Below are 25,504 nucleotides of genomic sequence, written 5' to 3' on the forward strand. Positions count from 1 at the left end.
TGGCCTAAATACAGATTGTTCTTCAGTGTGGTGCTGCACAATAAACCCATCAGCAAATAAAAACTACAAGTACCAAACTGATGCTGACAGGAAACTAAAATGAAGTCAAAATAAGAGAAATAAAAACATGTTCTAATAACCCTGATCATATAAAATAATTGAGTTGTGTGACTGAGGCATGAACACAGAAAGTCTGGTACAGGTTAAGTGACAATAATCATGTTTTTAGTTCTTAAACAGCAAATGATGTTTCTACATCCCACATGAATTTGCATTAGTTGCCTCACACTCACTTTTTTGTGTGCATGTAAACGGGTTCATTGCTATGCAGAAAGACAACCGTACACAAACACTATAAACACATGAGGGCACGCACAAACACATAAGAACTGCACACAGAAAGACACACAAACCAAAACTAGAGACATCCTCCCACTGCACAAACAAAACCAAAAAGCACCTGTCAAACTGGTAGTTTCGAGTGGTGGAATGGATGGGTAGGTGGAGTGGAGGAGACATAGAGGGAGGTGCGGAAGAAGAGAGAGAGGAAGAGAGAAAGATCGCCTTTAAAAAGCAGATTAAAACAGGTTACGCATCTCATTCTGGAGGAAATCACACACACATACACACACACAAACACACACAGTGTTTTGGACTATGGCTTCCACAACCGTAGGTGATATTCTGCCCACAGGCGGCAGGATCTTAACCTCCATTCCTGACCTGTTCTTCATTCCCGAGTTTGTGAGTGTTTAATTTAATTTAATAGTATGTGAGTTATTTTATGGAGTTGCTCTTCCTCTTTGGTGTTTCTTTCTGTTCTCTTTGAACAGATCCCTTGTCATCTTGGTATTTGTCTTTCCAACTGAACTCAGGTGAATCATAAACCTGGATCTTATTCCTTATTCCTTCCGTCCTTGTTCACTCAGACTGGCATCATTTAGATTGTGATCTTGTGTCCTTTCTTCTCTATCTGCCTCCTCATCATCATTACTCCACTGAGGCAAATCTCCGTTCAGATAGAGATCTATCTTGTCTTGTTATGTTGGTCAGCAGGCATCAGTGTTTGATCAGTGGAGCCAACACAGAGCAGAGTGACCAGCTAACCAACCGTGAAGATTAGAGGAATTGATACGTTGGGTCTGGTCTGAAAACATGGAGGGATAAGATGATCAAACGGATTTATTAGGTGCTCAGAGCACCGCCAATAAAAACAACTCATATCTTCTCTTCATCTACTCTTTCAATTAAAAATTTGCGGGCACAGTTACTTGGAGAGCTTGGCAAACAGTTAAGTTTACTGACAGTTGTCCCCGCAGGGCAATTTGTTGCCAGTGAAAAACATCCGTTGCCATAGTGACAACCACAGCAACCAAGAGAAAAATATCAAGAAAAAATTAGTTTGAAAAGTATTTGATTAGTCTGTAAAGTGTCTATGATGCAGTAACTTTACTTCTGATGATTTCACAGTCACATGTTGAGTATTGTAATTACTTATTCTATAATTACTTATTCTTTTTTAACATCTTTGCAACAATGGCAGGAGTAGCAAATAAAGCAAAGGAATATGTGAACTCCCTTATTAATAGAGGTTCAGTTTTACATGACTAAAACTGTAAATACTGACATTGAAATTTTTTGGGGGCGTTGTATACTTTTACATTTGTAAATGGAGAGTAGCGGAGAGCAGGAAGGAGGGAATCACATGCAACAAAGGGCGGAATTGAGCGCAATTACGGCATTAACCTTATGTAAGCCAAATATGACTCCAATCAAACTTAGATCATATTGTTTTATCAAATTTTTCTGTTTATTTAGGGTGCAGAGTTTATTTTTGGAAAGTATTGAAAGCTTCTATTTCCTGCTTATCTCTCACACCTGCCCTGACATGTAAGAGATAAGCTGTGGAGGTGGAATACATGACAATTACCCTACTTGGATCAATTTTGATTTATTTAATTGAAGAAATTCAACACGTATCTCCTTTTTAAATGAATAATTCAGAAACTGCTATAGAATATCTGCAGTTTATGTGCAGGGAACTGAAGATTAAATCTGTGTGACACAAGTGGAAAAACAGCTTCAGTTAGCGGAGGGAGGTGTAAATCTAAACCAGCCATCAACTCACATGGTTCACTTGCTGACTTTCTTCTTTTTTTCTGGCTGCTGGCCAGTGTACCTTTTCATAAAATAACCTGTTGCTCAGGTATGCAAATGTACTGGTAATGCTTACCTGCTTACCATTCTGGTTGGAGTTGGCATGGATCTATTAAAAGGATGGGCTAGACGACTGTCAGAGGACACACCTGGCGGCTTTTTTAATGACTGTTTCCTGGTTGTTTTCTTGTGCTATTGTCACTCATATCCTCTTTCACAATGACACAACACGTGCAAGCAGTGGCATTGTGTGAAAATTAATCCAGCAATTCAGATAAAACCAACAATGGAAAACATATAATATTTTATGCATATTTGTGGCTTTAGAGCACACAAAGACTAATACAACTATACTATATACAGACCAGTTTAAAAAAACTCTACAACCAGTTTATCTACTTTTAGGTGTGCTACATATATTCATTTTAATCAGTGTGATGCATTTAACTTGAAAATGAACCACTGCAAACAATGGGAATATACATAAAGTATTTCAGTGGGCAGTAATTTCAAACAAATGTTGGAATTACAAGCTGAGGTCTTATGGGTTGTAAGATGGGTTCAACTGATTTAAAGGAATACTCCACTAAAAATGTTTGTTTTGCTGACCAAATACTCACCCCCTGTGGCTTGAGAGGGCCCCTCCTCATAGCTCTGAAGCTCCACTGGTAGTAGCGTATTTAGCAATTTCTTGGCCAAATGTAGATTGTTCTGAACTTGTTTAAGATACAGATCAACAGCAGAGAAGTGGATCATACTGCATGAGTGGCTTGATAGGTTTCTATAGATGTTTGAAGTCCAACAGAACTTAAACTGCCTTTTATTTGTGTACTACAGCATACAGTAGGCCTACACATCTGCTCTGTGAATCACTTTTCCTGAAACCAAAAGGGAGAAATTTATATTTCAAATTCTTTGGTTTCATCATGGTTCCCCTTAGTTTTACAATATCTTAATTGAATAACATTTTATCATCTGCTTACATACCTGAGTCCTTATTTCAATACAGCAAATCAAATCTTGAATAAAGCAATAACATGATGTTCGATTGTAGGCTAGGCAGATGGTCACACTGAGCCTGATTGCATCCTGCTACACAACACAAGAGCCACATTAGCTTTCCCGCTAGAGATTCCTTCTTATCTAACTTACAAACACAAACAGCATGTAAACATACCTGAAAATGTTACTTTGGACCCGTTAGATGCTGGTTTGGTCGTTGCTCTTTAACATCCCTGTTAGCGATATGCTGTCTGTCCATGACTTTTAACTGTAGCAATTTGTTTACTTTGTCTTCGTTCTGTATGATGTAGCACTGTTAGCCTGTCAGCTAACGTCACCGACATCGACAGGCCACCCCAGCTGGCCGAGACAAAAGAAAGCATTTCTGATATTTCCCTAAAGACCTTTTTTCTTCATTCTAGTAATACCAAATTATTAATACATTTAAAAAACATGTTGACATAATTTTTGACTGCAAAAAGGGATGATTAAAAAAGAGTTGAACATGTTTTTCGGCAGGACTCTGGGTTGCAATTAAAGTCCATTTACAGCTGCAAACTGTTCAGAGCCACCTGGTGCTACGTGTTGTGTACTCTTAATAAATTTCAGTGGTTATTTAATAGGCTGTAGGCCAATTCCCTTTCACCTGGAATGGAGTGGATATGAATGGATAATGTTCCTGTGGTATGTAGATATATGGGAGAAGTCTGATACGGAGTAGTAGAGATAAGGCTTATGCAATATTTGCTGATACCATGACATGTGATAGTTTAAAGTAATGTTTGTATGAAGTAAAGCAGTTTTTCACCGTAATGAATTGTTGCTTCAGGTGTTTGCTCACCTTTGTATCTCGCTTTCTCAATGCTCGGGTATTTGACTAATGTGGCTTTTTCCCATCAAAGGTTTGAATTCAACATGAGAAAAGTTGTCACATAATAATAGGAACACAGAAAGGCTGTTACACCTTATTTCATCACTGAATGTCACCAAGTTGAAAGATCTGCTTTCTAAAGAATTAAGGCAACAACAACCACGTCTTACAGGTGGCCTATTTTCTATTTTCTCTATTTCAGGGATTAACAGAACTGTCACTTAAATATGACATTCGGATGTTTTCTGGATAAAACTTTTTAAACTATGGGTAAACCAGACCAGATAATTTATTATTGAATTGATTTGAAACATATTGAACATATTTTCCCATTATAAACATACTGAAAAGCTCGATATATATTATTATGTACAGAAGAATTGCTTGACAAATGTGATTTTGTTAAAACATACATATTGTACAGTAGTTAGTTTTACTAAATTTACATAATAAAATAGTGTACTGATTATATGAAAAGACATATTTTCTCTACCAGTGACTCAACCATTTTACTCTTCATGTTATGTAGACAAACTTTGTTTAAATTTAAATCAACACTGCAACATTTTCAGATTCTCCTAAGGGTGCAGGTCTATTGTCTGATTCAAGGTGTGGCATATTCTTTACATATAGTCAGATTGAATGTTGGTTGCTGAGCTTTAAAAAATGCATACCGGCTAGATGATGAATAAAAAATGATGACTGCCCTGAAATGTTTACCCTGGTAAACCTGGTTTCAACTAACTGGTTTTCAACTGGACTGAAGTTGTGAAATCATTTACAGGAAAGAAATGACTCATTGACTTTAATTTCTATTTTAGTTTCTACTTTATTTACTTGCTTTAACTTTTAGATTGCAGTTGAGTTTCTAAATGTATGTTTGGATATCAGCTGAATAAAGCGATTGAGTATATTGAGCTCTTTAATCAACATTTTAAAGTAAAAATTAAATTAAATTAAGTTTAACTTCAGTAAAGTAGATTGGATGGTTTTCCTTGACGAACATATAACACTAAATACAAAAATGTGTTTTTCTAATTGTTCCTACAGCTGAATGTTTGAGCTTCACTGTGCAGAATGATATGAGTTTGACACTATAAGGCTGTTTTCACATTCATCTGCTGAACTAAATCCTACACACTGGTCCTGTAAGATTTTTTTTTATTTTTAGACCTGAAAGTACCCAAAATCACTGTGCAGCAGGAAGTATTTGTGTCCCAGATTTTCTCTAGAAAACGCAAGCTGCTACTTTGAATCTGAATGAGGCCTTGTTAGTGTTTGCTCCAGGTGTATTCTGCTGCACATCTGATAATTGAGGGCTTAATGCTGATGGGATGAGCTGTAGAAGCACCTGAAGATGGCTTTCGTTTAGCCCATAACTGCCCAACAGCAGAAATTCAAAGCTTATCAAATCATTTTTCACTGCAGACATTTTGACTGGAGGAAAAGTACAGGTGTTACTACTAACATTAACAAAGACTCTGTTGTATTTAAGTTTACCAGTAAGCCGTGACAGTGTGACAGTGAGTTAACACACCCAATACCAGGAACCTGGAACTGAAGCAGCTCAATGGAATTCAGGCATTACTAATTTTATTGTTTACACCTGCTTCTCCTGTTGTGACTTGTCAAAATGTCTTCTGTTAAAAAGCCCTCTCATGACACTGAGAGAAAGTCTTATTGCATGATGTGTTGCATAATCAATCTCTTTGTGCTAATAATCACATTTCAAAGTGCCTATTATTGAGGATAAAATGCTGGAGGTTCACGATGATGTAAATGCAATACAGAATTGAGTACAACTTTTAAGGTGCAACACTGTAATCCAGTCAATAAACTTTTATCTGCTCACACTGTACAAGAACAAAACTCTGAAATGCTTATTGCAAACTGTGTACATGAAATATGTCATTGTTATGTCCAATATGAATTTCATTGAACTTAATTATTATTATAACAGCAGCTGCAGGAATGTAAGATGTTTTGTTCTTGTTCATCAAGTGAAGTAAATGACCTGAGTTTGCTTGTTGCCAGTCAAATCTTATAATTTTTGTTATTGGCTTTTTGAACACTGAGAACATCATAAATAGCTTTGTTGACCATTCAATCAGACATTTTTTGCCTAAATGTCCTCTATTGTATTATTTTATGGAAATGATTGCTCCGTCCATAAGATTTGAAGACTTGTGAGCCAAAACAAGTTCTTAGAAATTATCACAAGACTTTACACTCGCTAACAAAAACCGCATCTCTGTCTCCCTCCCTCACCGGTGTGACCCTGCAGGTGTTCGGTGGTTTGGTGTGGATGCTGGTGGCGTCCACCTACGTGGAACCTGAGAACCCTCTGGGCTGGGTGATGTTCGTCTCCGTCTTCTGCTTCGTCATGACGACACTCTGGTTCTTCATCTTCCTCTGTGGAGCCAATCAGAGCAAGATCTGGCCCTCCCTGGTTAGACACACCCACCACCTGCTGATTGGCTAATCAGATAAATGTTTAACAGTAGATAGATTAATAAAGTTTATTAAGTTTTCCAAAGTTTGTAGTAAATAAAGTTAATCATGTGAATTAAATATATGTGTATATACCTACACCTGTGACTGCACACACACAAACACATGCATATACATACAGTATGTATAACATCTACTTTTTCCTCTGCTGTCTTCTTTCTTCGTCTATTCCCCCCCCCCACCCCCATCCCTCCCGCTGCAGGATGTGGGTTATCATTTTGTGGCGGCGGTTTTCTACCTCGGTGCGTCGGTGCCTCTGGCGTATATCACCTTTTTGAAAGGAGAGGTTGTGAAACTTATCCCAAGTGGTGTGCCGCTTAATCCGTCAGTGGAGGACGTTCTCAAAAACTACCGACTGACCATCGCTGCAGTGGTATGACACACATACACATACACATCCCACCAATTAATCTATTTACATGTACTTCAATACACTGATATACTGTGGGGAGATTACCATGTAAGCATTTTATTATTGTCCCAACTCACATTAGGTCATAGACAGTTAAAAAATAGAGTAAAACTCAAAAAAGCAAAAAAGTTTGTGTCATTGTGTAACTGCTTTTATACAATTCCCCTTTCACTTCTTCTCAAGTAGCTTTGAGGTTGGAAAAATAACTTTATTCCACATTGTCTGACAGTATCACAGTATGACAGTATATTCAATATATTCCTGTATCAGCTTGTTCCAGCTCTTGTTTGAAGCAACATGATGTTTACACTGAGTGGAGTAGTCCAAGACTCCACGTTTTTCATTATTACACCATTCAGTCAAATAGGAAATAATCGACATGCATCATTTTATTTTAATGTTATATAACTTTATATACATTTCTCCAAAATTCTTACTTATAGTTTAACGTCTTCACTAGAATTCAGAATAAAATTTTGTGGGTTTGATTAATGTTTGTCTGTATAGCATGAGTTTGTAATGACTAAGAGAGTTGAAGATATAATCTCTTACTGATATAATTTATATATATTTTCATATATTTGTCTGGAAATGAGGTAAATTATTGATTGTGATATTTCAGCGTACTAACGAAACAATCGTGCAGACAACATACAACATAACAAACTAAGTCAAGCAAGATCTAAAGTAATAATTTGAATCATTTAAATGTACAACATTCTTTGATTTCAACCTCTTAAATGTGAGAATTAGCCTTTCCCCTTTTTATATCATTTAAAACTTTGAATAAGTTTGATTTTGAACTGTGGATTCGACAGAACAAGCTACCTCAAGATAACAATCACCCGTCTGTGTGTTTCTGTGTGTGTGTGTGTGTGTTTTCAGGTGATGTCCTTTCTGGCCACTCTCCTCTACTTCCTCCATACCATCTTCTCCGCTATTCGATGGAGGAGGTCCTAAAAAGCACCAACAACAACCACAAATAAAAAGAACAAGAGGACCAAAAACAGAAGAAACCAAATAACCCACTGATCTGTCATTGGAATAAATACAGAATTACGTTTTTTTTTTGTCCGTTTAATTTTCATCTCAGACAGTCTGAAAAATAACCAAAGTGCCAAAACATCAAATGAATGAACGAATGAGCGTAAAACAAGCAGTCAGAAATAAATGTGGTATAAGGAAGGTGGATAAATAAGTGTATAAATAATCAGTAAAAGCATTTATGAGCAGGTACTACATTAGGATACATGAAGACACATTTATGAAAAAACTTAACAAGAGAAAGGTCTTCAAGGGTCAGTTCACCCAAACTACAAAAAACAACCCTGTATATTCTGTATGTTAGAACAAGCTGTCACTGTTTTCATTGGGATTGTTCACAGTAACCAGGACTATGTTGCTGGATTTCACAAGTCTGAGCTCCACAGATTAAACTTCATTCACTTCCATTGTACTAGTGTGCAGGCTGAAATCTTTTAAAGAGGAATATCTTAAAACCTAGACAAATAAAACCAAAACTATCTGAATGGCCAGATACCACAGTAGATAAGGTAACCAGCGTTAAAGTTCAGATATTTACAAGTCTGTCTTGTTAATTATTGGCAAACGTTGGCCCAGGCTGTTGAGCTTACATGTTAAAGAGGTACTCCAGGGATTTAGTAGTAAAAGAATAGTCAAACTTGAAATAGCAGAGGCCGATATATCGTTACTTTTATGGTGCATACACACATATGGATACCAAGTAGTCGGCGTTTTCTGGTTTCTCATAAATCTGTAGTTCTGTGTGTGTTTTGTTGCGTACATAATTTACATACTGTGCTCTGTGCATTGACAAAATCACATTATATCCATTAAATTTGTGTTTGATTATGTTCCATGCTTGCTTGGTTTTCATGCTTTTCTGTATTAGGTACCAAGTCGGAGTTTGCTTGTTGTAGTTATGACTTGGATGTTAACGCTATTTACAAGTCAAAAGCACGTAATTGCTATAATTACCACGTCAATGAGCCACACCGTTGCAGCGGGTGACATGTTCTTTGGCCCTGAAGAGTTTGGGCACGTTAGTTTGTTTGGAAATGGCTCCAATGTCGTGGCTCATTGATGTGTTTTTGATAGTTTTTTGGATAAAAATGGTGATCTACGGCACAGAGGAATAAGATATTGGCTCTGTACATGTGATTTGTTGACAATAAGAAAAATATAGAAATTCGTCAGCCCTATCCTTTAACAATATTTAAAATCAGTGAAGCGCCCCTTTAAATAGTCTCAACTGGACATCTGGTAAATGCAGAGTGCTGGAAGTCATTTGAATTGAAAGTGACCACATGGTGATTGTTTTCAGTTTGTGTCCAAAAACTCATATCAACTCAACACCTGATAAGGAACAAGAAGTTATTTGTTATCCGTTAAACTACAGAACACAATAAAAACCCATTTTCTGGCCTAACATCACTCAGCGGAGGGTAATTTAGGTGTCACTGGTCATTGGTGAGTTTACTGTACAGGTAAAATGATCAATGTCCCCGAAATGTTATGTGTATTTCTTAAAGGACCATTTGCAGTCTATATACAGATGTATTACAGATTAATAATGAACAGATGTTTGGCTCCAGCTTGCAGTAAACATTTCTACAACTTAGAGGTAGTATAGCGCAGAATGTTTTAATTACTAATAAACCCAATGAGGCTTGTACCATTCAAAACCTGAAATATCCACAAGACTTTACTGAAGAGAGAAACGGCCAATAATTTACTGCATGTTTACAATGATCAAAAGATAAATGTAATGGATAAACAAGTCTCCCTCTTCACCACAAGTCTTTTTTATTCATTTTCATATACAATAGCTTTAGCGTTTTCTATTTTATTTTACTATTTTTGAAAAGCTTGGTGTTTATGGATTGATGTTTGGGGATGATTTATTATTTTGTTATTTTCATAAGTACTTCCAGAAATTCAACATGTAAATATTGAGATGATTTCACTTTACAGGTATTTTTGGATTATGATGTGAAATAAATTAATTGGACTTTCAAACATTGTTGCCTCTCTCTTTGTTCAGACTTCATACCAAAATACTTATATTTAATGCAAAATAACAGTAGGCTGATACTACTGCAATACATTAAAGTTTTGTAATGAAGTATATTCTGTTGTCATATTGTGTTATAATATAGTGGTGGCTGAGATGTGTCCCACAGCCCGGATGCGGTATCTACTGTAAGTGTGTATATCTGTGGGTACTGACTGATTAAAAAGCATTACTGAAATCTGTCCAATCAAAACAGTGTAACTTCAGTTTAAGTTTAATGTGTAAAACATAATTTTCTGTGGGTTCATCACTATGATTACCCCCTTTCTCATGGCATATAGTCATTTGATCTACTGTTAATCTATAAATATTGATACAAGCAACTTTATTACATGTAACATATCATAAAAAACCCTCATTATATCCTGAGCCAGAGTAGATCTGAAATCAGGAATATGTAAACTGAATCAACTGACAATCAAATATAAGTAAGAGATAATAAAGGGTTAATGAACCCGCAGGATGGTTTTATTGTCTGTCTCTGTTCCTGACTTACCTGCACGTCATACTATAAGGAAAGTGCAGTTACTATTATAAGAAATAGCCCCAGGACACACGTTTTTCACTGGATAGTATTGCTTGAATGTTCCAACTTTCCAGCAAAGAATGCTGCATTTATCATTAAATATATCACAATACTACCAAAGGTGATATCACGGCTTCACAATTACCCCCAAACATCTTTAACTATCTCTACATGTCTATATTTGTTTTGTGTTTTGCCTCATTATCAACAGGACTGAAGAACTGTATGTTCTCCAAACACTGCAGTCCAGAGCAAAACAGTACATCTAACAAGATATGCTGTATAAATCTCACCTTTTTCTTAATTTTTCCTACATAATTCTTATAGATTCAGTTTGCATGGTGTCAGTGCATCACAATGCAAATTTGCCCCAAATACTGTATAGTCTGATTTATTATGTTTGGAAAATCTGGGATCTTAACTACAGTTTAAAACAGCATTTATTGATATTTTGGCCATTTGCAGATATGGGAACAAGCTGTAAACTACAACTTACTGTGGATATATTATCATTTTATTACGCTGATATGGTTTTAGCAAACAGTTGCTTATTTACACATTATTGTTCATTTGGAGTCGTGTTTCTGTCCAGCTGATGAATGTAAGCCCAGTATTCACTCTCTCGAAGTTCGGTTGGGCTGAACCTTCTTGGTCTAGTTGAACTGGTCATGCTATCTGCACACTTATGTTAAGAGAAGAGTCCCAAACACTCATTACACCGTGACCAGGAGCCAGAGAAGCTGCTGCACTCCTGTGCTGCCAAGAATATATTTGCATGTTCATAGATTCTGGAGTTTTTAATGAGGGAGAAGGAATAGATCTCATTTTAAGGATTTTAAAGCGGTAATTATACTGTTTTGTGAGAAAAACCATATCAGAAACACACTATTATTCCAAGCAGAGTGTCTTTATACGTCTTAATACATGTCTGGAGAGGATCTTTAAGTTAGTATAACTAAAATTTAGTGTGCTGTTTCTTTACTCAGCAGCAACAATGAAGATATTTCAGCTGCACAGGTTTCAGCGTAGCCCTCAGGCGCATAATTCTTCTTCTGGCTGTTTCACAGGTCACCAGCTTTAGCCTCAGGTGCAGCAAGATGAAGGGTGTGTCTAATGTTTGTACCAATGCAAGGAGCTGCTGTGGGAAGGGATTTCTCACCCACAATAGCCGAACAGGTTTGACTGCAAACTTATCTTTCCTATAAGGGTCAGTTACACCTGCTACTGCTCCGTTAGTTCAGAGAAGAGGGCAGGTCGCTCGCTGTTTACTCGGCACCGGGAGAAGGAACAGGCAGAGATGGCTGCAACTACTGCTCAGCCTATGGGGAGCCTGCCCAGCGGACTGGGAATATGCACCACAGCCCCGGATATATTTTACCTGCCTGAACTGGTGAGTGGACAATGCCAGACGACAAAGCAGCTGACCTTGAATTCAGTTATGAGATGATTCTTTCCAATGTGGTGTATAATTTTAATTGTACTCTATTAAACTCTGCAGACAGTATTTTTTTTAAAAAGATTATTATTTAGAGAAACTTGTTTTAAAGTACAACAAATAATGCAACAAATAAATGCTTTTCTTTCAATGATGGATATCTCAAAAAGAAAAAAAATCATTTCATTCCAGGTGACACATTAATGCTGTTTTGCATCAACAGTATATATAACAGTTGAGTAATGAACAAGTAATTAACTTTTTCCCTGCAAAATGTAAGACATTTTTGAAATAAGTGCACAAAATAATATGAAATCTATTTCTACAACTTGTGCCAGCATGATGTGATGAGTTCCTAACTCATAAATATCAGAATTTGTTTGAATTTACTGCTGGTAAAATTTCAAATTTATATAATTTATAGTTAGTAAGATTGACTCTCTGCATAAGAATGTGTATTTTGTTGAAATGGGAGATTTCTGCAAGACGACCTCACATGAGGGAGGGGGTACACCCACATCTTTTGACATCTCACATTTCACTCATATTGTATTTGAGCCACTAATCTAAGAAGGAATGCGGTCAACACTTCTCTCTGAATGACGACAAAAGATAGAAACTGCTCATATGACCGCTGGAGAAATAACCGCACACAGAAAATTGTTTCGGTCTGATAAAGTCGACATTTACGTTGTTTATTTTAGCCTTTTATTTATCAAGGGAAGGGTTGTGATGTGAGTATGTGCTCTGTGTCACCAGTGCCCTACTTCACCTAGTGTATATGCAACAACACACGCTTCCGCTCAGAGCTGCATGAGAGCAGGTGACGGATCAGCACACATCTGAATGTTCAAAAGACCACAGAGGCTAAAAAGAGGCACCAAATTATCTTCATGGCTTTTGTGCAAAAGTTCAGATACCACCGGACAAATGTTTCAAAGATTAAGATGGTGTATTGCAATGGTTTTCTCAGTTTTTTCTCTGCATCTATAGGGTCTCTCTCATTTTCAGGCTTCCTTGCGTGTTTTAAATGTTGGCCACTGATTCAGAGTTCCTTTACGGAGCAATTATCTGTTTTTACACTTCAGTTCTTCCAGTATCAGTAGGCTATATGTACTGTAGATATGATGAGAAACTGTTGATTTGCTGCATTTCAAAAGTCGTTTAATTTGTTACTGAACCCTAAAATTGCAGTTTATAAGCAGAAAAGAAAAAAAAAGCAGTTCAAGTAACTTTATTTCAACAATTCTCTTGAATCAAATATAAATTTATGAAGAAATACACAGGAAGAAAATAGAGACATAAAAACTTAAATGAATGAATATGACATGTTTTTTCTTGCTGTGCGTAGCTCATAAAAACACTGACCGGTTAGATGTACTTTATGTGTATTCATCCCTGCACTTTTATCATCATACATGTGGGTGAAAGAGAAATGCGGTAATCTGATTTTTATTGTATTTGTAACCAGCATAATGTAGTTGCAACACCAATACATCCTCGTCACAGTTTATAGCGACCAGCAGCTGAACCGAGACCATGTGTTCAAAAGAACATCCGGCCTTTTTATTCGAGCCTTTTTCACTTCCTTTCCTTTCTAAATTTTCTTCTCCCTGTTTCCTCTTTCTTACTGGCTATTTCAAGCTGATTTGTACACCTGTGTGGGGTGTTGGTGATGTGGAAGTCAAATCAAAACAGTTTCTAAATAGACATTGAAATATAATCCCTGAAATGCTGTTGAAACAACAGTTTTATGTAACTTAGATGCCAAAACTTTTATCTTTTCAAGCACATTTAGGCCAGTTTTAACCTAAATATCTTGCGATTCACCGTATGGATGCTCAGTGAGATGTGTGTCTACTGTCTATCTGATGTTGTGTGTTACAAACGTTGCAAGACTGGAATGTCATATTTTTGTATTTTGAATAAATGTTCAACTGTTCTTTATCATATCAACCTGTTGCATACACATATAATGAAATTTATTTTTTTCACAACAAATAGCATGAAGGTATTATGTTATGACTCGAATAATTAAAACTTTTCTGTAACTCTCTCCATCATTGCTTGGCAGTAATAGTAACGGAAAATTCATCAGTGTCTTCAATTTCCAATTTTTCAAAATCATGCACAGGAGAGACGATTAATTTTGTTAAGTGACAACTCAGTAAAATCATCACTACGTCAGTATGACGAACCCTCTGCAGATATAGTGCTGTATATTCGTTTTTCTTTTTTTTGGGGGGGGGGGGGGGGGGGGGGTTGTTTTTTGCTGTGCAGCACTCAAACTTCTGTGACCTTTACAGTAATTTTGTCTGAGGAGAGTTTTTCTGTGTTTTTCTGATGAAAAAGTCCTTTCACTATGGAGTCAAATGTTTCTAATAAGCCTCAGGCAGATCTACGCCTGTTTAAAAATAAGTCTTCACATAGGAGTACTTATTGTTATGTTTACTACAGTTTATTCTAAACCAAACGTGGATTATTACTATTATTATTATGTGCGTATGTCCAATTAAGATGCTTGCAGTATCAGTCAGGTTGGGTATTACACCATGTAACACAAGTAATTCCAGAGAGATTAGACTATACAGGATGTGGTTAATACTTAATCTGACAAGATAAACATCACCTGTCCTAAGCAGAGTAACTTATAGAAACACATATATAGTAAAGAGAGGTGTTTGTTTTTTCAATTTATTATTAGACAAATGTAATTTTCATGTGACTTTTTGTCTTTGATTTTACATTTTTTACATTTTAATTCAGTTTTACGTTTGCTTTTGCGCACTGTTCTTTTTAAGTTTGGTTCTGTGATTCTTGGCCGCCTCATCATGTAGCTCGAAAACCAGTTCTTCACTTTAATTGGATTACACAGAAACATGTGAGCTTAAACTTAACAGTAAATATCAATCCAGTGTATCCATGCAATCCAGGTAATGTTTAATCAATAACACAGATGACCTATCAAGCCCTGTCTAAGTCAAAATAATGGTACTGAAGTATGTCTAAACAGCAGGAAGAGTCAACACGCTGATGAGTCTTTTTACCAGTTATCCTCACAGATAAATCAGCCAAAGGTTGATGTTCAGGAGGAACATATTCTCATTGCACACTTCACCTATTTTATCTGCACAAGCTTCAAAATATCATGTCTGCCTTACAGTAAGAGAATATGCACACAGATCATAGGTCATTTTGGGGAAAATATTCCCCCTAAGGAACAGAAACCAAGTATCAAAGTATCAAAACACCTTTCTGCTGCTGGTAGGATCACATGTCTTCAGGGCATTATCCACTGTTCATCTTAGGAAGTCAATTCATTGTCTGAGTGGGACAAAGAAAAGGAGATTGAAGATGGACAAATAGGGAGAGATAATAGAGAAGGTGAACTGAGGTAATATTCTAAAAAATCAGGTCTGTGTAAAACTATAATTCCAGACTATGTTTGTTTTAATGGGGTTCGTTAGAAAGAAAATTCAGCAGCGAGAAACAGAAAAGTCAGACAATCACAGGAAAATGTTTTACTTAACTCACACTCACTGCACACACCAGCAATCACACTTGTTCTCATTGTTCTATAATATCAAAATATCTTTCATATATTCAGCTTTTATCATACAGTACCTCCAGCTCAAGAGATTTAACTTTAACACCTGTATTCAGTTGTTTCGGTGTCCAAGTTCATGGAACTAATTTTCACTTTTCATTGACGTATTTTAAATCTCCAGTTGCTTTTCCTGTGTCTACATACTGTTTATTGAGATTGCTTGAATGAAGGGTTTGATTTCTCATTTTAAAACCAAACTAGATGTACAGAGTAAAAGCTAGTGGAATCAAGTGTTTTGGGTTTTGGGTGATTGGACTCTTTAGTGTATGGGCTTGTACAGAGCAGCTTTTCCTGGGCAACACTGTTGGCACTGCAAGATGCTGATTGGAAATATCTTATTTTCTCAATTTTTTTCTAACTAAAAAATCTTATTTAGGTTTATCTTTATCTAAATATAATGGACATGGCTGTTACAGATTGCAGATATCAGGAGCTTGCTACTCTGCGAGTAGGCCATAGTGGCCTCCTCTGATTGGTTAGAAGGGCCGAGGCTTGCTTAAAAAACCTGAGAAGGGAATATCTCTGCACTGCTGACAGACTGTTCAATGAGGGTCACAGAAGTTTTTGACAACACCTCTTTATATTAAGATATATTTTGGAGCATATTTCAACTAAAAAAATATAAGAAAAAATTGACATACTATAACTTTAAATACATATATACATGTAATTTGTAAAAAAACAGGGTCTTAAGGGGGACATGTCTCCCTCTCTGCCCATAAAGTTCCACCTAAACCTGAGTAAATTTGTACATTTTTGAAGCCAACAATGTGAGTGATGAAACTGGAAGAACGTTTTTTATACACAAAAATCTGTCTTGGCTCTCAAAGCTCATTAATCTTAAAAGCACACTGTTCTCAAATTAATTGAAGTGCAATATTAAATAACTGCAATACTCCTTTAATGTCAGTTTGAACAAATGTAGATGTAAGAAATCATAATACCTACCGTCCACGTGTTCCCTCCATCTCTGCAGGTATTTGGTGGTTTGGTGTGGATCCTGGTGGCGTCCACCCACGTGGCCCCTGCGAACCCTCTGGGCTGGGTGATGTTCGTCTCTGTCTTCTGCTTCGTCATGACCTTCCTCTGGATGATCATCTTTGTAGCGGGGGGTCACAAGAACAGTTCTGCTTGGGCTGCCGCTGTAAGGCGAGAGAGAGAGAGAAGCTGAGAGAAAAGATGACATGAGAAAGAGGAAACTAATGTGCTGTGGCCATGTTGTAATGGTATTTAATCTGCCTGCCTGTGTGTGTGTGTGTGTGTGTGTGTGTGTGTGTTCAGGACTTTGCTTACCACGGCCTGGCGGCGTTCTTCTACCTCAGCGCGGCGGTGGCTCTGGCTTACATCACCTTCCTCAAGAAGGCCCTGGGCCCATTTAGAATCTATCAGATTGACATCGCTGCTGTGGTGAGAACTGATATAACATTTACAGTCCTTATAATGTTCTTTATATTTCTGTGGACAGTTTACTTTTTTATTTTTTTAAATTGAATAACTGTTCAAACTGATAAAATGCCAAAATAACACTTACATCTAATGTACAGTAATGTATTTTGGCTGTTTGGGGCGAATAAACACAAATGGTCCAATGGTCAAATATGCCGTGAATGACGTGCTGTCTGAACACACCTTTATGCTCACTAATGAACATGTATCTCATTTGTTTATCCCGTTTACAAACAGAAATGTAAAAACTTTACATGCTGTAACTATGGCCCTGTTCACATGCGTCTCCACACGTGTTTTGAGAGACCACTTGTGATCGGATCTCGTTTTCCCCGCTCTATATGCAAATAAACACAAACAAAGTCTGTTTGCAAAGACCAAATGAGTTGTTGTTTTTTAATCGGCGGGAGGCAGCAATGCACTTCCTGAGCGTAGTCTGCTGGAAATTAAAAGGAGAAGAAGTTTGCAAAGACCTTGGTGTGCAGGCAAGATCAAAACTCTTTGGCGAAATGAAAATCACACAGCGTGTTTCGTGTGTATTCCATCCACGAGAATCCATTTTGCCTGTTGTTGTGGCTTCTTGTTGATTTGCACTTTAATATGACGCCATTGGTGCATGAATGAATGCGTATTTCTGCTTACACAGAGGAAGTCAGTTGAGTAGCGATCCTTCAGTGTGGCTCAGGACACATTCGCATACACACTGCTAAAAGAACATGACCATATGCAGCCCACACCACCTCCGAATGTGGTCTGAGCGATCTGATCTCAATGCATCCTTGACGTGTCTTGGGTGTGGGGTATGAAGTTGCCAGGCAACCAGTCAAGAAAAAGTGTGTAATTTCCGAGAAATCCTTCCAGTAAATAAAAAAAACTGATTCTTTGATGGTGTGTCGACTGGTGTTCTGGGAAATTTTGGCTCTAAGTCTCTGTGCTCTGTGTCAATTTGTGTGTGTGTTTCAGGTGTTCGCCTACGTGGCCATGCTCCTCTACTTCATCCACGCCATCCTGTCTGCCATCAGGTGGAAAAACTTCTGAAGAGCGATGCTGAAACACAGACTTGTGTGTCCAAGAAATACTGTGCTTCCTGTGTATGTGTGTGCGTGTGTGAGTGTGTGTGTCCAGCGGGATTGTATGAATGTTCTCATTTGTTCCATGATCAATGTTCTTTTATACATAAACAGGACAACTGGATTCATAATGAAGGTTTAGGTCCTTTGAGACATTTGATGTTGTGACTTTATGAAGGAGCACCATAAAAAAATGTATGCAAGAAGGGAAAAACATGAAGAATGAAGGCAAATCAAGAGTTGTAGTCTAGAAATGTGATATCTAAAACAAATTAACAAGAAATTCATAATTTAAAAAGTCTAAATGATCGATTTAGCAAAAAATCCAGTCATTTTATTACTTAAGGGCTCAATGTAAGTAACATATTAGTCTTTTTTAAAAAAACAAAACAAAAAACAACATATAATTTTGAGCCACTGATCATTTATTGTGTAACAGAAGTTTTCATATTTTTTAGTTGTTTTAGAGAAACGAGGTGTAAATGTTGTTATCGCCATTACCTTGGAAAAATAGTAAACCTACAAAATTATTACTAGCGTGAATTAAAATCTTACATTTTATTTTTCTTGTCTATACCGAGCCTTTAACATATACAGTATATCAATTGGATCTATACCATAAAGATAAATATGTAACTAACAAAGGAAAAAACAACAACAAAAAAACCTAAATGGTGAGCGGAGTTAATGTTGTGCAGAGAACATGTTAATGTTGCTGTGATCTGTGGTAATTCTACACCTGATGGAGATAAAATGAGATTAAAACATGCTTAATGATCTTTGAAGAAGAAAAGAATTGAATGGAAAAGAATGGATGGAAAATACAAGATAAAACTGAATAAGAAGTTGTTTGGATGGTCGGTGGGAATGCAGCATTATGAAGTTGAAGAAATAGTTTGATATTTTGGGAAATACACTTATCTAGCCAAGCAGATAGACTCCCGTTTATATGCCCCAGTTTTCATAGGGACTTTTTCTTGGGCAGAAGATAGATCCAATGAACAGCTCAAGTCTGAAGATCTGCAGAGAAACCAGGATATTGTTTCTTCGAAGAGAGTTTTCTGTTGGATTTTTCAAATGTCTCTGAGCACCACAAATGAAATTCATTCACCTCGCAGAAACCTCATCCTTGTCCTTGTCAAATAAAGCCAGAACATTGGTGGCTACTGCAGAGGTGGGTGAGAAATGTGTCTTTTGTGATTTGGGTGGACTGAAATTCATCTGTTTAAATGAAGTTTAAAACCTTTTTATTGCCCTTATGTTACAGTATATTGTTACAAATCCACGCAGTTGCTTTTTGCTTGACATCAAAGCCCCTTAAATGGTTACAAGAGCAGCACCTTTCCCTTTACTCACAGTATCTTTAAAGCTATTTTCTCTAACAGCACAAAACAAATCAGACTGATAGAAATTGATTGAGATTCAACTTTAACATGTTCATTAGTTCTGATCACTCTGTTTCATTGTAAAAATTCTTCTAAATTGTGCTATTGCTAATTTTTTGAATTAAAAAAAAAAACCCAACGTATTCTCAATTGTTTTTTTTCTTTGTCATATAGAATTAATGCCAACACATTTTTTATGTTTAAGACCTCTGGCTGAAATTTGTATAGTTTTACCATTTTTTTATTCATTCATTCCACACTGATCCACTTTGATTTTCAGCTAGTTAATTAGTTACGTAAGAATAGGTGCAGCGTAGTGTTGTTGTTAATCTCGTGTAAAATCCAGTCACACAAGTAAAAGTGGGTAAATATTGACCTCATTCTTTTCAATATTTAAGGTCGATAAGCAGGATAAGAGTCCTGGATATGTTACAGTAGCTACGTTCAGAAGCAGACACACATTTTGGAAAACAGGTTGGCGAAACATCTGAAGGAAGAACAATAATTAGACCAAAGGATGCAGAAGAAACATTTTGAGACTTATTCTGGGAAAAAGGACTTTTGATTTTTACATTTATTCAGTTACGATAACAAATTTGCTCTGCACAGTATGTAGACAACTTTCTATAGTACATCTTTAAATGAAATATTTATTTGCTATTTATGACAATTCACAGATAATAGACTGTGTGTCCAGTACAATAAATAATGGAATATGTAGGAATGCTCTGATAAACACAACAGCGATGTACCAAAATGCTCCAGGGGAGGCTCGAACTCACAACCTCGGCATTGCTCTACAGTGTACTGTCTATAAGTACCGCACGCTGACCGATTGCGCCACAGGAACTCACAGTGTTCCAAACTCAGTGTTTTTTTTTGCTATTTCTACACTAATGCACTGGGAGCTTAGCATCAAAATAAAAATAATAATTAATAAACATTACTGAGAGACAATTACAAAAAATAAAACTAACAGGAAAAGTTGTGAGTGTGCAGTTCTGGTTTATATATTTCTTTTTCTTCTTTTTATAAAAGAGTGAAAAAAAGAATGAAAAGTTGAAACATTGCAAAAACAATTTCACGCCCGGCTGAGTTGGAAAAGTTAGTGTATCAATAAAAACAAAACGTGAAAAAGTGCAATGAAGACAGAAACTTTGTTTTTTGATTAATTTAGTTTCATTGGCTTATTATTTATTGAAAGTGAGAACTGACTCAACAGTAGACTGGATGCACACACGTAAACACACATCCAAGTGGTCAATCAGGAGCATCACTCAGCTACAACTCAACTTATAATGAGGAGATGGAGCGAAGATTCACCCTGGTGATTCTTTATAAAACATACACGAGCAGACACCTGCGAAACACATCTGACACTTTTCCACCAGGTGATGAGGGCACAAGAACAAAACCCTGCAACTGGTGAGCATATCTCAACAAGCAAAGGTAAAATTAACTCCATCCTGTACAGCAAAGCACAGAATTGCTCCAGGTGAGGCTCGAACTCACAACCTCGGCATTGCTCTACAACGTACTGTCTTATAAGTACCGTGCGCTTACAATAGGTCTGTACACTCAATTTCTCAAAAAATAAATAGAAATGTGGATATGTTGACAGCTAGACAAAAAACAGGCATCTATAGATGGGCATTTATGCAGTGACTAATCTACACAGACAGTGAACATCATATGAAGCATCAACTACTGTGCAGTAAATCAGTTTGGGACATCTCATCCAGGTAGCATCAGTTAGAATCAAGCTCTCACTGGACAGTGGCCTCCATCAGCTGTGATCATGTGGAGCCTTAAAGGGGGGGCCTTAAAGAGACAGGAGCTAAAAACGGCCTGTTTCAGACAGAGGCTGAACTGAGGAGCTGCATAAAGGGCCAGTATAAGATAAATAAGGAGTTTTTTGAACTGTAAGTCATAAAAAAAAATATTCCTGTAGAGCCCCAGAAAAGAAATATAGACCTGGAAATGTGCATGTTATGTCCCTTTTAATTAAAGAAGCAAACCAGATATTATTTGTTGATCAACTGAGCTGTTCAACATCATGATCACTCTGTTATTATAGCTGCCACTCCGTCTCATTTCTACAGGGAGATCATCATATCAAGTCTATAGACTTTCTTCTTCTTTAGCCTCTCATACACATTATAATATGTTACTTTTTTCCTACTTATAACTATGTATGTCTATTATTGTGTGTGTGGGATATTTTTATGCACAAAAGTTAAACAACGTATGATTTATTTCTTTTTATTTAATGTAAGTTATATTTTAGGGGGTTTTGTGGTCGGCATGCTATGGCTTGGCAATAAAGATAAAATCTTATATCACAGTACTTTTATAAGACATTGTTAATTTCATGGAAATTCAATAAAAAATATGTTTCTAGACAAAAATGAAAATGTTTGCTTTTGACTAACTCTGTGAATTAAAACTGACAAATCAACAAAATCTCTGCTGGTTGTTTCTTGTATATATCATCATATAGCCCAACTCTACTGTTGTGTAATACCATGGAGGCATTTTGCTTCTTTTTTTTTTCAAATTGTATTTTAAGGTTTTCTCTCTGACTTTTTAGGCATTACTGTGATTGAATTTTATCAACTCTGCACACTTTATGTGCTTTGCAATGAAAAAACTGAAGAGGTTTTGGCTAACCTGAAGGATAAAAACTCATTTACAGCAACAAACAGTCCTAATTGTCTGCTCGTATGAATAAATCTAAAAAGCCACAAGCAGAACAGACTAATATGAGCTACATGACATATTTCCATCCAGCCTGAAGGATACCTTCATATAACTGATTAGATGTATAGGTTAAAAGGCTACGGAGTGAGTTATCCTATGACCAGCATCTGTAATATTACACTGTATAAAATATTGCTCAGTAGGCCCAAGTGGACGAGATAAGACTTGTATCTGTACCAGTTTTGTTTGAGTATCTCTTGTAGTTTACGTCAAATTTGCATTAAGTCATGTGGGAGACTTTTTTATCACAAAGTGATGCACAAATGAGGTACATGGAAAAGTTCAACCCTACATGTTTTGTCACAGTCTGTACAGTGAGAAGGTGAAAAACAGGAAACTGCTGCAGTGACTGAGTGTCAGCTTAACAAGCATTGCAAAACTTTGAGGGTGTTAACCAACAGCTTTTACAGATATGGACATGATGAAACCAAATATCAACTTCATGTTTGTAACAGGAAAGGTGAGTCATATCTTACAAGTACAACTTATCTGTTCAGAATAAGATTTAGATTAACTAGCAGCTAATGTGCGTCATTAAGAGAAAAATAAGGTAACCGCAATGTCCTGACGTGTCAGTGACATGAGTCCATATATCTAGAAAATACTGTCTGAGGTTTTTATTAAAAGTTGTTATTTCTGTTATGTCTTCAACAGCCTCTTTGGTAACAGCTAAGGCTATTAAAAGAGTTGGTTGTGATGTGATAATTGATGTTTATTGATGAAAGGTTTCCTACTAGCGACAGTATAGAGATGCTATGTCACCCATAAGTTATGATGAACAGCATCTGTGTTTATCAGTCCTTTATGAAACTTATAACATTTATTCTAAATAGTAATATATGGATAGTGTTTGTAAGACATGGTGAATGTGTCAGTACACATTTTACTCTACTCTTTTTAAACTTACATGTCAGGGTTTGTTAATGATTGTTAATAACCTGTGTATCTCTTGAATGTCATTTTGTATCAGAACCAAAACATTTATTGCAGTTTTTAGCAGTTTCAGCTTGTTGTGTGTGACACTATTGCTACTGAGTAAAGTTAACATAATGTTGTATTGGTGCGATATTGAACCAAACTGGGTAAAATTTTGCCACAGTGATGTTTAGTGTGTAAAATCTGTCTTATAAAAGTTCTTAAGCAACATAACTTAAGACAGGAGAAGGTGATATGATGAAAATGAACCTATAGAGTAGGTGATGGTGTTTTTTCAATTATTTTATTATGTTGATGTTGATGTTTATACATATTAGCCATAGCTTACATTTTTAACAACTGATATCATAAGAAATATAAATTATAATAAATTACATACAAAAAGTCACTTGTCAAATGAAAGAACTTAAAACTAAAACATTTCATATTTTTTACAACCTAAACAGGATATAAAAACAACAACATAAGACTTAATTATTTATTATTGACCACATTGGAAAGAATTATTCTCTGTATTGCCCAAATATGCTCACGTTTCATATAGACGGTTACAAACTTTCTAAGATAAAACTGTTTTCTTTTTTTCTTTTTTCAAAGAATTTGAACGTTATATTAGAAATATTGAATAATGTAGTAACCAGACAGCTTTCACAAAATTGTCTGACAGTAACACTTCTGATTTCATTATTTTGTTCTATTTATTATCATTTTTTGTATTACCCCCACATGTAAGATGTATGTAAAGATACAATTTAACTAATACATTTATAACAAATCAAATGATGCATCTGAAGCTGAAAAAATGACACTCCTGACATTAACATTTAATAATAAGCTGTTTATTCTGACTGAATTAACATCATTACATTAAGTCTTTAACCTTCCTAATTTAGTGTCCGCAGGTCAAATTTGACCCGTGTTTCAATTCATTAACAAGCCCTGAAAAAAACACTAATTATCATCCAGTAAAATGTTGTATCTGCTAAGTGACTTATTATTCATCAATAACCATAATATATATATACTTACTTTGATATTTTATGTACCTTAGACCACCTTTAACTTACAATGTACAAATCATTTTTAGTTTAAAATAGGCACAATTTATCTATTTTATTGCTTATGATGAACAGAACAGGCAAATAAAGCCATGAGATGATCTGATAAACAAAATAATTCCCAAAATAACTTGTTTATATTTTCTTACATGTTAAAAATGTGCATGCTGTGCCAGGTGTGCGGTGAGATGTGAGAAATAAATCAAGAGATATATACTGCTATACAGCTGGAGAACAGGAGATGGGTATCTGTGTCTGTGTGTGTATTCGTGTGTGTGTGTGTCTGTCATAGGCTACTTTTGGGGACAAAATTCAGATTAAAGACCAGTTAATTTGGGACGGCTAGTCCAACTGGGGACAACAGCTGTGTTCTCAACTGAGAAAAAAGTTGATTTTTGGGTCAGTGGTTAAGGTTATGGTTAGGGTTAGGGTTAGGGTAAGTCTCCAGGAAATGAATGTAACTCTTCATAATGTCCCAGAAAGGCATGGAGGTCAACATGTGTGTGTGTCTGTGTGTGTGTCTTTGTGTGTGAGAAATGCAGTGCAAGAAAGCCGCAGCCTATAAACTGCTATACAGATATATCCATGTATATCTGGGGGACAGCAGACACGTGTGTGTGTGTGTGTGTGTGTGTGTGTGTGTGTGTGTGTGTGCGCGCGCGTCTATGGGGTGTGAGTGAAAGACAGAGTGGATTAATAGTATTTTATCAACTTTCTTAATTTACAAAATCACTTCTATCTCGATCAATCTTTAGCAGAGCTACAGAGGTGTCCCAACCTGTTGGGAGTTTCAGGGGACAGATATGTTTTATGAAAGCTTGATGTGAATAAGCGTACTGAAACTTTGATTACGCTATACAGATATTGTGAATGTGAGAACTGAGTAAAACATGAACACAATCATGTCCCCTTGGCTGGATAATGAAACTTAACTTCATTACAACAAGTCAAATATTTCTGTGAGGTCTACAATCTTATTATTTATTAAGGCTAGAGAGGCTATTCACACAGTGCATTTCCCCAAACTCTGTGACATTACAGTGTTGGGACTACATGTGGACCACAGTTTACCACATGTTTCAAGACTCCAAGAAACCTGAGCCCTGGGGGTTTGCACCCAAAGTGTGAAGCTCCACCCATGGATCCAGGTTATCAAAACTAGAGATTCCTCTCTTATCTTTCTCTTTTTCTCCATGAGCTGCAGCAGGAGCAGCTCCTTGCTCGCTTTCACACC

The 25,504-nt window shown here is 36.4% G+C and overlaps 2 protein-coding genes and 1 non-coding gene across 3 annotated transcripts; 2 read left to right on the forward strand and 1 right to left on the reverse strand.

Annotated features, from left to right (window-relative positions):
* Positions 1-264: 264 nt before the first annotated feature.
* On the forward strand, positions 265-8,830 carry LOC137197291 (myelin and lymphocyte protein-like). Its single transcript, XM_067610620.1, has 4 exons — positions 265-744; positions 6,315-6,479; positions 6,744-6,914; positions 7,839-8,830. The coding sequence occupies exons 1-4, from the start codon at positions 658-660 to the stop codon at positions 7,911-7,913; spliced, it is 498 nt and encodes a 165-aa protein (XP_067466721.1). The 5' UTR covers positions 265-657; the 3' UTR covers positions 7,914-8,830.
* Positions 8,831-11,738: 2,908 nt separating this feature from the next.
* LOC137197292 (myelin and lymphocyte protein-like) lies at positions 11,739-19,655 on the forward strand. Its single transcript, XM_067610621.1, has 4 exons — positions 11,739-11,963; positions 16,592-16,759; positions 16,897-17,022; positions 18,025-19,655. Exons 1-4 carry the CDS (start codon positions 11,871-11,873, stop codon positions 18,097-18,099), a joined length of 462 nt encoding a protein of 153 aa, XP_067466722.1. The 5' UTR covers positions 11,739-11,870; the 3' UTR covers positions 18,100-19,655.
* Positions 19,656-20,273: 618 nt separating this feature from the next.
* On the reverse strand, positions 20,274-20,366 carry trnai-uau (transfer RNA isoleucine (anticodon UAU)). The gene is given in 2 exon segments: positions 20,274-20,309; positions 20,329-20,366. It is a non-coding gene; the product is annotated as a tRNA-Ile (tRNA).
* Positions 20,367-25,504: the final 5,138 nt, after the last annotated feature.

This window comes from Thunnus thynnus, chromosome 14 (genome assembly GCF_963924715.1).
Source record: "Thunnus thynnus chromosome 14, fThuThy2.1, whole genome shotgun sequence".
NCBI lineage: Eukaryota > Metazoa > Chordata > Actinopteri > Scombriformes > Scombridae > Thunnus > Thunnus thynnus.

Coding starts and splice junctions, on each gene's coding strand:
- LOC137197292 (XM_067610621.1), top strand. CDS start 11,871: ATGGCTGCAACTACTGCTCAGCCTATGGGGAGCCTGCCCAGCGGACTG. Junction 11,964..16,591: donor TATTTTACCTGCCTGAACTG/GTGAGTGGACAA, acceptor CCATCTCTGCAG/GTATTTGGTGGTTTGGTGTG. Junction 17,023..18,024: donor AGATTGACATCGCTGCTGTG/GTGAGAACTGAT, acceptor TGTGTGTTTCAG/GTGTTCGCCTACGTGGCCAT.
- LOC137197291 (XM_067610620.1), top strand. CDS start 658: ATGGCTTCCACAACCGTAGGTGATATTCTGCCCACAGGCGGCAGGATC. Junction 6,480..6,743: donor GCAAGATCTGGCCCTCCCTG/GTTAGACACACC, acceptor CTCCCGCTGCAG/GATGTGGGTTATCATTTTGT. Junction 6,915..7,838: donor GACTGACCATCGCTGCAGTG/GTATGACACACA, acceptor GTGTGTTTTCAG/GTGATGTCCTTTCTGGCCAC.